The 18455-nt window shown below is 34.9% G+C and overlaps 1 protein-coding gene across 1 annotated transcript; it reads left to right on the top strand.

Moving 5' to 3' along the window:
• Positions 1-1038: 1038 nt before the first annotated feature.
• reep1 (receptor accessory protein 1) lies at positions 1039-18435 on the top strand. The gene is made up of 8 exons (XM_073826487.1): positions 1039-1121; positions 3363-3435; positions 3533-3609; positions 3753-3873; positions 4338-4451; positions 5298-5469; positions 8683-8954; positions 12712-18435. The coding sequence occupies exons 1-8, from the start codon at positions 1090-1092 to the stop codon at positions 12787-12789; spliced, it is 939 nt and encodes a 312-aa protein (XP_073682588.1). The 5' UTR covers positions 1039-1089; the 3' UTR covers positions 12790-18435.
• The last annotated feature ends 20 nt before the right edge of the window (positions 18436-18455 follow it).

The raw sequence follows: 18455 nt of genomic DNA, 5'->3' as shown, positions 1-18455 counted from the left end.
TATACTTTTTTTTTTTTTACCCCAAATGCTTATCTTGTCACTACTTGTCACAGCTCTGTGTGTACTCTGTGTAGAGATTAAAAAGGATATAAATTGTAAATGTTTTTAGAAAATAACCGACCGTTTTGCTAGAAATTATGTTTTTTGAGAAAAACATTTTCCAACATTGCTGTATTACCTTTTTTTGTAAAGGGCGTTTGACCTTCTTTGCACGTTTACTTTGTAAACACTGGGTTGGTACTTCTGCAGCGATGTAGAATGATTTTAAAGTTGGAGAAGAAAATAAGATGTTTATTTGACATAACTGCACAGAGTACGCATGCGCATCACAGAGCTAGACAATGAGCATTTAATGTTAAAAAGTGTAGAATTGTATTTTTTTTTTTTTTTAGAAAATAACCTGTTGTTTCGCTAGATAAGACTCTTCTTCCTCGTCTGGGATCGTTTAGAGCCCTTCGAAGCTGCATTTAAACTGCATTTTGGAAGTTCAAACTCATGGGCACCATAGAAGTCTATTATATGGAGAGAAATCCTAAAATGTTTTCCTCAAAAAACATAATTTCTTTACGAATGAAGAAAGAAAGACATGAACATCTTGGATGACAAGGGGGTCAGTACAATATCTGTAATTTTTTGTTCTGAAAGTAAACTACTCCTTTAAGTGAGTTTACCTCAGATTTGGTAAATATGAATATATTTTAAACCATATGGTTGCAGCTTGTTATCAGAAGACTATTTAAATCAGTTAATTTGTTTTGTACAGTTTTAGTGTCTGAGAGAAACCTTATGAGCTTCCTACCCGGGCAGCATGTTTGGCCATCATGTGACATGAGCTCTACCTTTACCTCATAATTTGAGGCACACAAAAATGCTGTGCGGATAGGCAGCTCGGTAGGTTTTTAAACCCGCCTAATTACTTATATGTCGTGTATAATTTATGTCCGTTATGTTTATTATTTTTGTCCATTATCTATAACCCACATGTTCAGACCAGAGCGCCTGCGCTGACGCGTCTGTCAAACGATAAATGCCGACAACAGTCTCGAAGGAAACTCCTCCCTGTTGACAACACGCCGCTCTCATAGCGCAATGGTCTCCTGGATTATTTCTAGGCTTGTGGTGTAAGTCTTTATTCTGTTCTTGTAAAGCATTTTCACTGGAATGCATGCAAATTCCGTGCGTAATCTTTATATGAATATGATGTTTTCAGCTTTTTTCAATGCGAATACGTAAGGGGTTTTAGGGCACCTCTTAATTCTAGGCAGAATGAAATCACATATGGTTATGTATCAGGCCCGATTCGTTTTGGTCAGTCTTTTGATTATTTTGTTTACATGTTGACTGGCTATTACAAAGGTTACCTTAGGTTACTGTACACTTGCAAGCTAATGGATAATGATGGTTTTTCCAAAATATGCACCAAGTGACACGGTGAATTATGTAGGATATCAACCCGTTTTAGCTCAGCTTTTGAAGCAGTTCATTTTATGTAACACTTTTAAGTGCAGACTCTTGAATTTAGTGGAAATGCACAATGTAGGGTGTCAATAATGAGTCATTGTTTGGAATCGTACGTACAGTAGAGCAGGTCTTTGATGTGTCAGTATATAAAGACAATGGGATGGTCAACCAGCTGATGTTCACTTATGTTTTCCTGTATTTGGTTTAATATTCATTATCGCATTTTTAAATTATCTTCTGCGTGCGCATTTTAATGTATTCCACGTAAATGTCTTTTTTGTTTAACGCTTCGGTCCTCTTGCTGTGTGTGCAAAATCTCTAAATAGCCGTTCAATTCATTTTAGATCACAATATCCGATGACATTGCACATATGCCAACACTTGAACACTTGTGCTGTAAATTAGCTGTGTGAAAGTCTAAAAATAGACAACAAACGCAACAAACCGATGTTTTTGCTTGGCGTGCCCTAGATAGTCTAGCTCTATTTGGTCGGAAATTATTTGTTTTGTGGGTCCCTGACGGTGTCGTGGTGACTCTGGATTCGGTTTGTGGGTCGGTCATTTGATCGGGTCAGAGGCGCAGCTGTTGCTGGCTGGTAGAAAGAGAGGACACTGGAATAGTGCTAAACCGAAATGCTTAAACACAGGTGCAGGGCACTTCTTTTGGTTATCTGTCACTTTCCAATCACCCATTTAACCAATATAGCAGTGTAAGGTTCCCATTTTGCTTTCGATCCTTTCTTTGCGCCCTTGGCCAGCCTTCACTTGTCGGGTCTATTTTTATCAAGCATGCAGAATGTAAACCTGGAACATAAACGGGGTCGTGCAGATATGTCGCCTGTTTACGTGCTACAATGGCGTTACAATAGGCACAAACTGAAAGAATAATATTTCTGGGCTGAGTAAATGAGAGTCCAGGCCTACCAAAGGGCCGTTATCTCAAATATCAATAATGGAAAGGGAGTGGAGCGGTTTCCTTTCAGGGAAGTGGTGGGCCAGATAGGAATAATTAGTGGCCATTGTTATGTCATTTTGGAATACTGAAATCATATAAAACTAATCGTTAATTTTATATGGGGTTGCTTGTTTTTATTCCAGTGAATATTTTCACCAAAATGTGTATTATTGAATGTCAGTAACCCACTGTTACTGAAAAAAATATATAAAACACATTCTAGTGTGTGTGTGGAATATACACTATTTTGGGTAAGTTGTCAACTTGTAAGTCGGAACTTGCTATTTATTGACACTATCTGCAAAAAAAATAAAAAATAAATAATAATAATAATACATGTAATACTTCAAATGACAATAAAATATTAGCTAAACAAGAAATGTGTAATGAAATGTGAAAAAACTACTTGTATGTTTGTAATGTATTCTAAGCTATTTTTAGAGTATTTAAAGTAATTTTATTCAATTATTTTTTATTCTCTTTATTATATCTATAAATGTAATAAAAGAATTAATGAAACAACAAAAAAGCCAACATACTGTTGCTACCAGAAATGATCAAATAAAATTATATATTTTAGAATACAACATGTGACCCTGGACCACAAAACCAGTCATAAGTCAAATGGGTATATTTGAAGCAATAGCCAACAAAATTATAAGTAGAGATCAGATTTCCTACAGTGAATAAATCAAAATGTAATTTTTGAATAGTAGTATGTATTGCTAAGAACTTTGGACAACTTTAAAAGCGATTTTCTCAATATTTTGATTTTTTTGCACCCTCAGTTTCTAAATTTTCAAATAGTTGTATTTCGGTCAAATATTGTCCTATCCTAACAAACCATACATCAGTGGAAAGCTTATTTATTCAGCTTTCACATGTCAAATACACTTGGTTTGAGAAAATAACCTAATCTGTTTTCCACTTTTTGCAATTTTCACAGGCTCATATTTGGTACCCTTTACCCAGCATACTCCTCATATAAAGCTGTTAAATCGAAAGATGTGAGAGAATATGTAAGTACAGCTCTGATGTATTTCAATCAGTTGTGCTTATTATCATAAATGTTTATTAAAACATTAAAACTGTTACTTTTCTGTTTATTTCAAACAGGTGAAATGGATGATGTACTGGATAATATTTGCACTTTTTACTACAGTTGAAGTGATTACTGATATCTTTTTGTGCTGGTGAGTACAATGTGCCACTGCTTTTGTCATATCCTTTTGTTGGGAATTACTCAGATTTTTATTTCTGCTGATGCATGTGGGCAGTAACCAGCATGACACGTGAGCATATGATTGTATTTTATTGTCTTTTATTGCTTTTAAAGGCTCCCATTCTACTATGAACTCAAAATCGCCTTTGTGGTGTGGTTACTTTCCCCGTACACAAAGGGATCCAGTGTGCTGTATAGAAAATTTGTCCACCCCACATTGTCCTCTAAAGAGAAGGTACAGTATTTGCGATCTGTTCACTGTCCCTTTTTATTTTTCCGTTCTGTTGATCTATTTATGTTTACCCAGTCTAGGCTGCAAAAAAACCCATATGATATTTTAAATGTTAAACAAACTTGCAAACATCATCCTCAACAGATGTGGAGTGTTTTATAATGCTAAGAAACTGAATTGTTGGAGTTGAGGAGGAAGTACCTTTGACTTCTTTTCCTGTAACCTTTGTGACTTGATTTCCCTGGTTAGCCGAGGATGCGCGGTGTTAAGGAAATATTTCCACAGTCTTTCCTCTGCTTTTTATTCTTGGGCAGGAAATTCGTCACGAGGACACACTAAGGGCAAATGCATATGACAAACAGCAAAACACTGATAACAAAGAGAAGACAAAAACGCATAAAAGTTGAATGAAACAGTATTATTCTTAATACAACTGATGTGAAATGTTCTTTATGACTCTTTCTTAGGACATTGATGAATACCTCTGCCAAGCAAAAGATAAAAGCTATGACACCCTGATGCATTTTGGAAGGAAAGGCCTGAATGTGGCGGCAACAGCTGCAGTAATGGCTGCCTCTAAGGTAGTAATCTAATACTGTTACATTGTTATTAGAGGGAATAGCACTTTCTATGAAAGTGGTACAAAGGCCTAAATCTGCTGAAGTTTTTGTTCACCTTGTTACCAAAATTTGTTACCAAAATCGACCAAAATCTGCATGGAGATTAGAGTGGTTTTATTATTGGTTCCATATACAGAACATAATTACATGCATAAATAAAATCTAAATAAATAAATAAAAGGGAAAAAAAGACAAAAATATTGATAACAGGGATGCAAATTTAACCTAAATTAAGCGATGTCTCAGTAAAGGCTAGCTTTGGGACAAAATTGATTTGTAGATTTAAATTTATAATTTCTAAGAAATATGTTTATTTGATCATTAAATAGTTAAGCATCACAAATGTAGTCAACTCTACAATTCATATAAAAACTGAAATAATGTGTTCAAATTATCATTTTTTTATGTTTTTCAGTAGGAGAAGATCATGTGGTAACAGGATTCCGCATCGATAATGAATTGAATGTCAATTAAAAATATTTCGTTTAATTTAGGCTTGATATGTTAGATAATAGTTTATCCAACTCCAAAGAACATGGGATTTATTGCTTAAAATTATTATTTGATATGTCACTTTTGGGTCCAGTTCAACATATTACATATTGACTGGTTGTTAGTTTATTTAAGATAATATGTGTTTCTTTTGAAGTGGATATCTACTACATTCATACGTTATTATAATTCAAGTAGATTGCATAAACAAAACATACTTCCACAACTTACTGTTGATCATCATCTAAAACAGAGCATGACACTATTTAGACCATCTTAAGGATTTCCATATGACTCTCTGTGTTCTGTATCCAGGGCCAGGGCGTCCTCTCCGAGCGACTCCGCAGTTTCAGCATGCAGGATCTGTCATCTTTCCAGGCAGAGGGCCAGGCAAAGAATGCAAGTTCTGTAACTACTCAACCTGCAGCCGCGCAGCACAGAACACGCACCATGATGCGCAGCAAATCAGAGACTGGTTACAGCAAGGGTAAGCAATGCCAAGCCAAATGATCAGTGTGGTATTCCTCTTAACCCCTTGAAGAAGCTCCTGCTCTCAGCCAATCAGATTTCTGCTAATCCTGTTTGGTTTAGCTGCTTCTCTCAATCATCCGTTACATGCAATTAATTCTTAACTTGAGTGTTGTAGCCTTGCTAGTGTCCTGGGTAAATGTTTGGTTAGGAAATTGTTTATTATTCTCTATTCTTTACCCAAAGCTTTTATTTCTCTTAAAGGATAGTTCACCCAAAAAACTAAATTCTAAAGTCATGTGCTGCATCCAAAACCTAGGCAGCTAACTTGTTGCCTCACTGCAAAAATGATTTCACAGGTAGCGTTTGTGCAAAGGCACCTCACAAAACTGATTTTGGACATGCTTCTGAAGCAGAGTAATGGTTTAATGATCTACAACAAAATAGAACAAGATTTGGCGATAACTAAAGCGAATATTTAATTACTACAATACTGATTTCTCGCTAGAAATAATATTAGAATTGTAAGAAGTTGGTCAGAAACATACATTTACACACAAACTGATCACCAAACGCAACTTTCAGACGGCATTTTTATTTTTTTTGCTCAACCAATCACGGAATGGAACGCACTGGATTGTGGGATATCAAAGGCAGCGAAAGGATACACCTATGCTGGCTTCGAAAAAGTACTAGATGAAGGTATCTCAGAAGGCAGGAAGTGAAGCTAACACTGAATTCGAACGTGCCTTTATCCCTTCCTAGCTGAAGGCAGCATTTTCCAGTTTTCAGATGCAGCCATGTTGTTTCAAACCCATATGAGTTTGTTTCTTCCGTGGAACACAAAAATAAATATTTGGCAGAATGTTCCTGCTGCTCTTTTCCGTGCATGACAATGGGCTGTCATTGCTTTAAAAATAATGTAGCAAAAGGTCCAAAAAATACCCATACAAGATGTCTGCAACATTCCATGTGCTCTGAAATTGTCACTCCCACTCTAGCTCTCAAACCTCAATTATATCTGCACACATTTACATATGGCAAATCAGGGCAAATCGTTGACATTAAACCTGGCACAATGCGTTCACATGCCAAATGTTAATTTTCTCACTTGAAGCTGTGTTTTGTTTTTCATTAATTTCCTATTTACTTCACTTCCAGAACAAAAATGTACAGATAATTTCCTCACCCCCTTGTCATCCAAGATGTTCATGTCTTTCTTCAGTCATAAAGAAATAATTTTCTTTGAACAAAACTTTTCAGTATTTCTTCCCATATAGTGGACTTCTATGGTGCCGGTTAGTTTGAACTTCCAAAATGCAGTTTAAATGCAGCTTTAACGGGCTCTAAACAATCCCAGCCGAGGAAAAAGGGTCTTATCTAGCGAAACAATGTTATTTTCTAAAAAAAATTACAATTTATATACTTTTTAACCTCAAATGCTCGTCTTTTTCTTTTTTGCTCGGCGTGTTCTCTGTATGTTCCGGTTTTACTTTGCAAATTGTAAAACAATTTTGAAGTTGAAGGAGAAAATTAGTTGGGTCATACCCAAACTGTCATGAACCGGAATACACAGAGTACACGCAGAGCTAGACAAGACGAGTATTTCACGTTAAAAATATATACATGTTTTTTTTTTTCTAGAATATAACCAATTGTTTTTCTAGATTGGACCCTCCTTTCTCAGCTGGGATCATTTTGAGCCCTTTTTGAAACTGCATTGTGGAAGTTCAAATTCGCAGACACTATAGAAGTCCACAATATGGAGAGAAATCCTGAAATATTTTCTGCAACAATATATATATATATATTAGTGGTGGGCCGTTATCGGCGTTAACGTGCTGCGTTAACGTGAAACTCTTATCGCGCGATAAAAAAAATATCGCCGTTAATCTATTCTCAAATTTGGGTTGGGAGCTGGGTCTAAACTACGCAAGCTATGATGACTTTCACCTTGATAGTTTAACGCGGATGTATACCGAAGACTATAGAATATGGTTGCGCGTTTAAGTCTCCTCCGCCAAAACACAGACGGGGTCGCGTCGTCCTCCATTCATAAAAACCGAATCTACTATAGGGAAATGCCACGTAAATTCGTCGTTTTTTGGATTCATAAATCAAATGTTGGTCAGTCACTTAATTCACATCGCGATATGGACTAGTGTATGTGAAAACTGAAATGCAAAAAGACCGTTTTAATATGAATCCGATATGTTCCGTTTGCCTAGCTGTACGTATGCATGGCGGAGACGAGCTTTTACTACACGCATACTGAAACCCACGTGACGCTCCCGGTAATTTTTGGCATTTTCATCTCACATGAACAGATAAACTCAATCTCCCAAACTGCTGTGAGTGTCACTTTTACCGTTTCATTTGAGAAAACTAGCATCATATCATACTGTATGACACAGAAACTTCACGGCAACCTGTCAAAATAAAAGTACGGTGTAACATGTAATGGGCTGGGTAGGTGTTTACGTTAAAAAAACACAATCTAATAGGTAGAAAAAATAATTTCATTGTTAGTTAGTTAGTAAACACAAGTACATCTAATTGAACATAATTTATTTTCATCAACAAATTATCATAGAACAGCTTTATGAGCTTTATGATCCATTCTCAAAGACTTTAAGTCATTATTTGGGTAGCACACATATTCTAAATGCCTTCAACAGAATTCAAATTAGCCATTTTAATCTAGATTAATCTAGATTAATTCCAAGATTTAATCTAGATTAATCTAGATTAAAAAAATTAATCTATGCCCACCCCTAATATATATATATATATATATATATATATATATATATATTTTTTTTTTTTTTTTTTTGGGGGGGGGGGGGTGAACTATCCCTTTTTAGACCTGTTCACACTAGGACCGATATCTGTAATGATAACTAAAACTTGTATATGAATATCAAAGTCCACACTATATGGGGTCATTCAGAAACTGTGCCATTTTGCCATTGTTTTTTGTATGTAAAAATCCACTGGAACAGTATGTTTTGTCCTTAGCAGACAGTATTGTCTTTCACACAGTGTCAAAACTAACTATGGTAATGCAATAGTTTCTGTCATTCAGCTTTGCATGATTTTCAAATCTTTCATAATGACATTTATAATGCATGTAAAAACACTTTGGCTCAATATTAAAATATATTCAGAGTAGACAGTATAAGTGCAGTTGGAGTCAAAGTCTGTGTTTCAATGTGCTGTTGTAATGGTACAGGCCATGATTTTGACATGACCGAATACGAGATGTTGAACTTGGAGCAATATGCCCCCATTGAGCCTACTGGTCCGCTGCCACCCACACCCACCCCGGCCCCATCCCAGCCCACTCCGCCTCAGCCTGAGCCCACAACTCCACTGCCTTCCCCCTCTGAGTCCTTCCAGGATATTTCCACATCCCAACCCATAACCTCAGAGGAGCCTGAGGAGAAGGAGGAATTTGCCTCATCTGCTTCTGCCCAATTCAGATTTAAGAGGCGTGCCCCTGAGGTACCCATGTTTTCAGATGGCTAGTTGTTGATTTGCCTGGCTGCAATGAGCTAACTGTTAGCTTGTTGAGACTAACCGGCTAAATCACTAACAAATGCTTGCTGTTTACCGGCAAGAGTCAGCTGAGTGAGTCTCGAGTGAGTCTGACACCCTCACCTCAGATCACAACTAGCATTCGGTTACGATGAGTCATAGGAGAGACGTGGCTCTAAAATGGCAGTAGAAGATGACTCAATACTCTCTGATGGATGAGAGACATTGTTACACAAGTGTATTTGTTTAGAACACAAATATAAAGCTTCTTCTCCCAAAAGGTCAGATCTGAAAATGTTAGCTACTTAGCTGACACGTTTTTGTTATGAAATAGCTTTTTATTATTGTCTCTAATCGTTGATCTTTTCTGCTGGTAAAAGGTTCTTTAAAGCGGAAAAGGTTATTTAGATTAAAATATCAAACTAAGAAAAAAGAAGTAGGAACTGTTTACTGAGAGAAAGCCAAAATGCTATAACCTAGTTCCCATAATCAATTCTATTTTTCCTGTTTATCACTGTGAAGCTGCTAGAAATACTGACTTGACCTCTGAACTCTGACAATGTACCATATTTTGTTGTGGTGGTGGTACTGTGACTTTTCTAGAAGCTAACTGGTCACATGTGATGGGATTTCATTTGTAGATGTTGGTCAGAGTAGCCCTGCCCTATAAAGAACTGAGTCTGCTGGTTACAAGAATTGTTTGATGTAAACCATCCCTTGAACAAAAATCTCATAGCACCTAAGATTAAGAATTAGTGAGTTGCATAACACTGGAAGAGCTATGCAGACATCTCTCAAAGCCTTGATATTCATCACTTCGCTGTAATTGTCTATAAATGGAGAAAGTTCAGGACTGTTGGGACTGAGTAAGTGAAATAATGACTGCAAGAGCACCATAATGTCATACTTTGATTCGTTTCAATATTCCTGTAGTCATGCTGCTGCCTTTTACAGATATGTGGATTACACACACACACACTTTGGGTTTCCTTGTTTTATTTGGACATTCTATAGACGTAATGTTTGTAAATTTTTTCTTGTAATTGTGATTTTATGTCTGACAATTTAGACTATTTTCTGTACCTGTTATTTTATGTCTCATTATTGTTTATTTATTTCTAATAACGGTGACCTTTTTCCACAGATATTTCATATTCCACAATGATTTTACTTATAATTTTGAATATATTTTGTAGCTGCAGTTTTTTATCTCGCAAGGACAGTTTCATATCTCACAATTGTGAATTTGTTTCACAATTGCACCAGTTTTCTTGGATATTTCAACTTTTCTCACAATGGTGACCTTTTTCGCATAATTTTTTACAATGACTTTCCTTCTTGTAATTGCAAATATATTTTAAATTTATTTGTAATTATGAATATAAGTCACAGTTTTACTTGTAATTGCAACATCTTTTTTTGTAATTTTATCTTTAATTCTTGTAATTGCAACTTGGCTTTATAATTGCAACGACATTCTTGTAATTGTGACTATATACCACAATTTAGATTTTTATTTCTTGTAATTGCGACTTTGTCTCAAAATTGCAGCTTTATTTCTCTTAATCTCATAATGACTCAATTCTGATTTTATATCTCACAATGACTTTATTTTAATTAAAAAATCTTTAAGTAAAAAATTGTGACTTAATTTCAATATCTTTCATAATTACAAAATATTTCTTGTAATTTCAGCTTTATTTCTTGTAATTGTGACCATATCCCACAATTTTGCCTTTATTTTTTTGTAATTGTGACTTAATTTCATAATTGCAACATCTTTCTTGTAATTTTGACTTTGATTCTTGTAATTATGACTATGTCCTACGATTTTGACATTATTTCTTGTAATTGCGACTTGGTTTCATAATTGAAGCATCTTTCTTGTAATTTCAACTTTAATTCTTGCAATTGTGACCTTGTCTCACAGTTGCAACTTTTTTCTCTTAATTTCATGATGACTCAATTCTGACTATATCTCACAATGACTATTTAAATTTTAAAGATCCAAGCAAAAGATTGTGACTAAATGTCATAATTACAGTATAGTTCTTGTAATTTCAACTTTATTTCTTGTAATTGCAACTTCATTTTATAATTGCAACATCTTTCTTGTAATTTTGACTTTGCTTCTTGTCATTATGACTATATCCCAATTTTGACTTTATTTCTTGTAATTTCAGCTTTAATTCTTGTAATTGTGTCTATATCCCACAATTCTGAATTTATTTCTTGTAATTGTGACTTCATTTCATAATTGCAACATCTTGTAATTTTGAGTTAGATTCTTGTAATTATGACTATCTCCCACAATTTGGACTTTATATCTTGTAATTGTGACTTAATTTCATAATTGCAACATCTTGTAATTTTGACTTTGATTCTTGTATTTATGACTATATCCCACAATTTTGACTTTATTTCTTGTAATTGCAACTTTGTTTCATAATTGAAGCCTCTTTCTTGTCATTTCAACTTTAATCCTCGCAATTGTGACTATATCACACAATTTTGCCTTTACTTCTTGTAACAGCGACTTAATTTCATAATTGCCACATATTTCTTGTGATTTTGACTTTGATTCTTGAAATTATGACTATATCCCACAATTTTGCCTTTATTTCTTGTAATTGTGACTTAATTTCAGAATTGCAACATCTTTCTTGTGACTTCAACTTTAAGTATTTGTGACTATATCGCACAATTTTTACTTTATATCTTGTAACTGCAATTGATTTCATAAGTGCAGCATCTATCTTGCAATTTTGACTTTGATTCTTGTAATTAAGACTAAATCTCACAATTTTGACTTTTTTGTAATTGCAATTTGATTTCATAATTGCAGCATCTTTCTTGTAATTTCAACTTTAATACTTGTAACTGTGACTGTATCCCACAATTTTGACTTTATTTCTTGAAATTGGGACGTAATTTCAGAATTGCAACATCTTTCATGTGATTTTGACTTTGATTCTTGTAATTGTGACTGTATCCCACAATTTTGACTATATCTTGAAACTTTGACTTTGTCTCACAATTGCAGCTTCATTCCTTTTAATCTCATAATGACTAAATTCTGACTTTATATTTCAAAATGACTTTATTTTAATTTTAAGTATGTAAATTTTAAAATCTGATGCCGTGTCTACACTGTGCCAGACTGTTGTTGCGTTACAGCACCTTGAGGCTGTTTACATCGAACATGTTAAAGCAGAAGTTGTAAATGCATTTTGTCCTGTTGTCAGAAAAGTGGAAGTGTGTAGAGCACATCAGAAATAGAACTGGGCATTAACTGTCTGTGTCTCATCCAGTGTAGAGAGTTTTACTGATTATAATGGGTTTAATTTGATTTTGTTGCATCGCTTGTGTCCGGTGTAGACACTATGTGAGAAATAGGCTTCCATTATTTTATTAATTTATGAGCCAAAGCTAGTGAACCCTAAATCTTGACCATACCACAAATACACCCAACCTAACTGACTAAAAAAAAGGCTTTGTTCACAAAGCATGTTCAGTCATGCATTCTCAAATCGTGTTTGTCTTTCCTTAGATTGACACGTCACAGAAATATACATGCCCTTTATCAGATTGACCCGATTCTGTGATCATGTTTATTTGTGAACAGTAAACATGAAGTGTGCATCTGTCTCGGATTTGACCTGCTTGTTTACTGATTAACTTATTATTATGATATAATCTCACATATTTCTTCTTTCTCTCTCAGCCTCCTCCTAGAACCCTAAGACCTGTCACCCGATCCAGATCAAAGAACGCCCTCTCTTCGGACACTGAAGCCATGTGACTGTGCAAATGCTCCGAGTGCTTTAGCTGTCTTACCTGCAACATGAGGAGACGTAACAAGAGAAGGCAAAGAGAAAAAAAAAGGAATGCAGCCAAAATGTTCAAATATTCAAAAGCAGCCTTGCTCTGTAATGAGGTAACCAAAGCGATGTGCAACCTTTCGCTTCTGATCTTTGACACTCAAGGGGGAGGGGATTTATTTAGGTAACACGTTCGTGTACATACTGCTGCTCTGAGACTCTTTGGGAGTTATTAAACTTGTTTTGTATATATTTATGGTATGTTTGAATGTAGACCGTTTGATTTCTTGGTATGATTTTGGGAGAAACAAACGCATGCATGTCCCTCTGGTCTCGTGTCTCTGGTCATCCAACCATAATCTCTACACACCGTCATAATACTTACTGTTTATGAACATATACTTTAGTTTTAGGGGGACTGCACTCATTTTGGGTCACCCAAAGCCTCCTCAACAACTGCTGAGTAGCAAGGTGTTTCCAAATCAGTCTTTCTTAGAACAGTACTGATATGGTAGGTGTGTTTGACCGCAAACATTTCATGATTTTAAGATTTATGTATCAACAAATGCAAGGATTCATCTGTAAAGAGGGATTTTTAATACAAGCTTGTACATCCCAAATTCCAGAAAAGTTGGGACGTTTTGTGCAATGCTATAAAATCAAGAATATGTTATCTGTTCATCCTCTTTAACCTTTATTTAATTGACTAAAGTAAGAAAAAAATCCAGTGTTTTCAATGGCCAACTTCTAATTTTATTTTGTAAATATTACCAAATTTCTATTTTCATGGCTGCAACACACTCCAAAAAAAGTTGAGACAGATGTATGTTTAACACTGTGCGACTTCAACTTTGATTTTAATCACAATGTTTAATTGTTTGGGAATTGAAGACACTAAAATTGTTGTCCAATCTGGCTTGAAAAAACTTTGTCAATCACCATTGTCTGATTCTCTTTAACCTTTATTTAATTGACAAAAAGTACAAAGAAAAAATTCAGTGTTTTCAATGGCCAACTTCTAATTTTATTTTGTAAATATAACCAAATTTCTATTTTGTTGGCTGCAACATACTCCAAAAAAGTTGAGACAGATGCATGTGTAACTATATGCCACGTCAACTTTGATTTTAATGACAATATTTAATTGTTTGGGAATTGAAGATACTAAAATTGATGTCCAATCTGGCCTGAAAAAACGTTGTCGATCGCCATTGTCTGATTCTCCTTTTCATGACTGGTCATACATTTTCAATAGTAGATGGAGTCTAGCACATTCAGTCAGTATCTACGAAAAACAAAGCTGTTGTAGCACATGCAGAATAAGACCTGGCATTGTCTTGATCTAATAACCATGGACTTCCCATGAAAGACAGGCAGTATATGTGTCTGTACAATCCCAATACATGCCTCAATTTCAATGGTACCTTATATGGCACATATTCCAGTCACCAATGCTGTTTGCTTTGCTGCACCCCCATACCATGACAGTCTCTTGCATTTGCCTCTGTCACTGATAAAAGTCTGGATGGTCCCCTTGGACTGTGGGACTGAGAACTCAACATCCATTTTTCCCAGAAACAAGCTGAAATGTGGATTTGTCTGACCACAGCACATTTCCAACTAAGATGAGCTCTGGCCCAAAGAACCCCATGGCATCGCTGCATAGAACTGATGTATAGCTTTCTGCTAGAGTAACAGAAATTCAAATTGCATTTATCGATGCAGCTGCAGAACGTGTTAAGTTACAGCAGTTTTCCTAAGTACTCCTGAGCCCATGTGGCTATATTTAACACAGCAGCATGATGGTTTCTTATGCAATGCCATCTGAGGGCTCAAAGGTCATGCACAATAACCTGAGTTGTCTTGCCTTGCCCTACACAGACTGACATTTCTCTGGATTCCCTGAATCTTTTCACAATATCATGTGTGGTAGTTGGTGAAAGACCTAAATTCTTTGTGATTTTCTATTAAGAAATGCGATTTTTGATTCCTTTGACACTTTTGTCATGAAATTTGTTGAGACATGATCCAACTTTGCTTGCTAAGACTGAAATGCCCCCTTTATACCCAAACATGATATCTTCACCTATTTTCATTTCACCTGCTTACTGTAAACTGTTTCAAAACAGTTTAATTTGGATATTCTATAACCTTTTAATTTTATTTTGCCTCTGTCCCAACTTTTTTGGAGTGTGTTGCAGCCTTAAAAATCGAAATTTGGTCATATTTACAAAATAAAATTAAAAGTTAGCCAGTGAAAACATTGAGCATTTTTTCTTTGTACTTTAGTCAATTAAATAAACTTTAAAGAGAATGAACAGATAACATATTCTTGATTGTATGGCATTTCACAAAATGTCCAAATGTTTCTGGAATTGCGGTTGTAGTTAAACCAAAAAAGGTATTGATCACAATACCTGACGTGATTTGTGATTTAAAACAAATGGACAAAGTGCAATGGATTTTACAATTCTTCTAAACTTTCAATAGTGCACTCATAAACTTAAAACTTTGTGCTGTAACTTCATATACCTATAAAGTTAATCAATAACCATCTTGTTAAAAATGCACTAAACAGCTTTCCTAGACAGAAAGAGGCAATTAAGTTGATATTTGTTTATGGAGATTCTTATTTTACTTCATTACTTTAATTATTAGGCATGTACAGTATTTTTTATCATTTCAAAACTCAGCACTGATTGATCAACATGGAATTTCATGTATTTTGACATTTGTAAAGGGATAGTTCACCTAAAATGAAAATTCTGTCAATACTTACTTACCCTTTTGTGGTTCCAAACAAAGACCTTCGTTCATCTTCAGAACACAAATTAAGATATTTTTGATGAAATCCGAGAGCTTTCTGACTCTGCATAGACAGCAACGGTACTACCACGTACAAGGTCGCGAAACAAAGTACATCGATAAATCACTGATACCACATGGACTATTTTATCGATGTCCTTACTATGTTCCTTTAACTTAGTAGTTCCGCTGCTGTCTACGCCGGGTCAGAAAGCTCTCGGATTTGATCAAAAATATCTTAATTTGTGTTATGAAGATGAACAAAGGTCTTGTAATGACATGTCGGTGAGTAATGAATGACACAATTTTCTTTTTTTATGTGAACTATCTCTTTAAACTGAATATTTTCTGTTATTTCGTAGCTGGCTTCTTAAACTTCTTCGGTTGCTTGATGTTGCATGTATTCACATTGACGATTTGAATGTGTCTCACATTTTTGGCCTCCACTTTCTGAGCGTGTTCAGTATTAAGTACCTTATCAGAGTTGAGCAGGCATTAGTGGTGATTTGGTACAACACAAAGCGGGTCCTTCAGTCAGTGTAGTCGTTTTAGTTTCGTAGCATTCGCACATTTAGTCATATGAGGAGAAGCAAATGTCTGAAAACACTGTGCAATTACACTAGCATGTATCGCTGAGAAACTCAGTTAGCTGTTGTATCATTCCTGATCACAGTCGAAAGAGTAACTTGTAAATCTCTATGTCATGGACTATCAAACACATAGCAAACGTAGAACATTCTATACTTAGAAAGCTTCTCACAATGTGTTTTATACTGTGAGAACGACGACAATCCTAATCTCATAAACACGCTTTGTCGAATTACAGATTTTATGTATCTAAGATCTTGTAGCTGTTCAAATGGTTATATCACTGATAAAAATATCTGGCTCAGGAACTGTTTTTGTCATTTTATCACAGTTTTATTATTTAGACTTGTGAAATTATCTACAATGTGAACTAAAAAGGTAATTGGAACAGTGATAATCTGGTTGGCTTTCTTTGTGTTTCCAGTATTTACAGCAAAATTAAAATGCAGCATTTTCTCTGTGAAATGGTATGATTTTGAAGTGCTCTGTTTGGAACCATCTTTGGCCTTTTACAGCATATAAACAGCTGACTGTTGCTTCTTTGAATATTCAGGTCATTAAAGGCACAACCTTTGAAATTTCATACCATGTGAAAAGAAGTTTAGTTGTGTATTTGGGTATTGTCATTCAGTGGGAAAATAGCTATTTATAAACTTAACCCATTTAAATATGAATCTCGTGGACTACATATATCTGAATATATGAAGGTGAGACATTACATATGCATGCTTAATCATGTCAGATGAGGATATGTTTTTAACTTCAGGGACTTCAATAGAGGCTGTGCCTTTAAAGACTAAAAAAGTCCATTTGAACCTGAACTATCATGTATTTTTGAGTTGTTTGTGCCAGGTTGTTCAGATTAGGAGAGTCAAAATGTCTTTGCACCATCCTATTATTAAAACATAACAGCTTGCAGCATCTCCATAAAAAAAAAGTATTTCCATTTTCCGCAGCTGTCGCGTCTGGCAGGCCAGAATATACTGCATCTCATTGTTCTCAAGTCCTTTATTGATTAAATCTTGAGTGAAGTGACAGAAGTTAATGTAAAAGAGTGAAATTATCTCTGTTTAAAAATAATGTATTGGCATTCAGCAATTAAAAGGTGAATGTGAAATGTGTCTTGTGATTTATTTAATCTGCAAAATACAAGATTAACTTTTATTTTCTTCCATGAACTGGTCTAAATAATAGTTACAGATAAAATAATGAATTGCATAATCTATATTATATGTAGTTGAGGTCAAAAGTTTAAATACACCTTGAAAAATATGCAAAACATTAATTATTTTACCAAATTAAGAGGGATCATACAAAATGCATGTTGTTGTTTTTTTACGTAGTACTGACCTGAATAAGATTTCACATTAAAGACATTTACATATAGTTCACAAGAGAAAATAATAGCTGAATTTATAAAAATGACGCTGTTCAAAAGTTTACACACACTTAAATCTAAATACTGTGTTTTTATCTGAATGATCCACAGCTGTGTTTTTTTGTTTAGTGCTAGTTGTTCATGAGTCCTTTGTTGGTCCTGAACAGTTAAACTGCCTGCTGTTCTTCAGAAAAATCATACAGGTCTCACATATTCTTTGGGTTTTCAGCATTTTTGTGTATTTGAACCCTTTCCAACACTGACTGTATGATTTTGAGATCCATGTTTTCACACTGAGGACAACTATTACAGAAGGTTCAAACGCTTTCTGATGCTTCAGAAGGAAACACAATACATCACAAATTTCTGATTTTTTTTTTCAGAAAGTAGCTTCTGAAGGACAGTACTAAATGAAAAATTAGGATATTTTGGCAAAATAAGAAAACCATGCACATCTTCATTCTGTTCAAAAGTTTGCACCCCCTGGCTCTGAATGCATAGTTTTTCCTTCTGAAGCATCAGTGAGCATTTGATCCTTCTGTAATAGTTGCATATGAGTCTCTTTGTTGTCCTCAGTGTGAAAAGATGGATCTCAAAATTATACAGTCATTATTGGAATGGGTTAAAATACACAAAAACGCTGAAAAAAAGAATTTGTGGGACCCGGATTTTTTTTTTTAAGAACAGCAGGCAGTGTAACTGTTCAGGACAAACAAGAACAACTCATGAACAACTATCACAAAAAAACAGGGTAAATTCAACTATTATTTTCTCTGTGTGTAAATGTTTTTATGTGAAATCTCTTACTCAGGTCAGTACTAAATGAAAAACAACATGCGTTTTGTATGATCCCTCTTATTTTGGTAAAATAATTAA

The sequence above is a fragment of the Garra rufa genome, chromosome 21 (genome assembly GCF_049309525.1).
Source record: "Garra rufa chromosome 21, GarRuf1.0, whole genome shotgun sequence".
Lineage (NCBI taxonomy): Eukaryota > Metazoa > Chordata > Actinopteri > Cypriniformes > Cyprinidae > Garra > Garra rufa.
The sequence above is the reverse complement of the archived record's forward strand: the minus strand, read 5'-3'. Positions and strand labels throughout refer to the sequence as shown.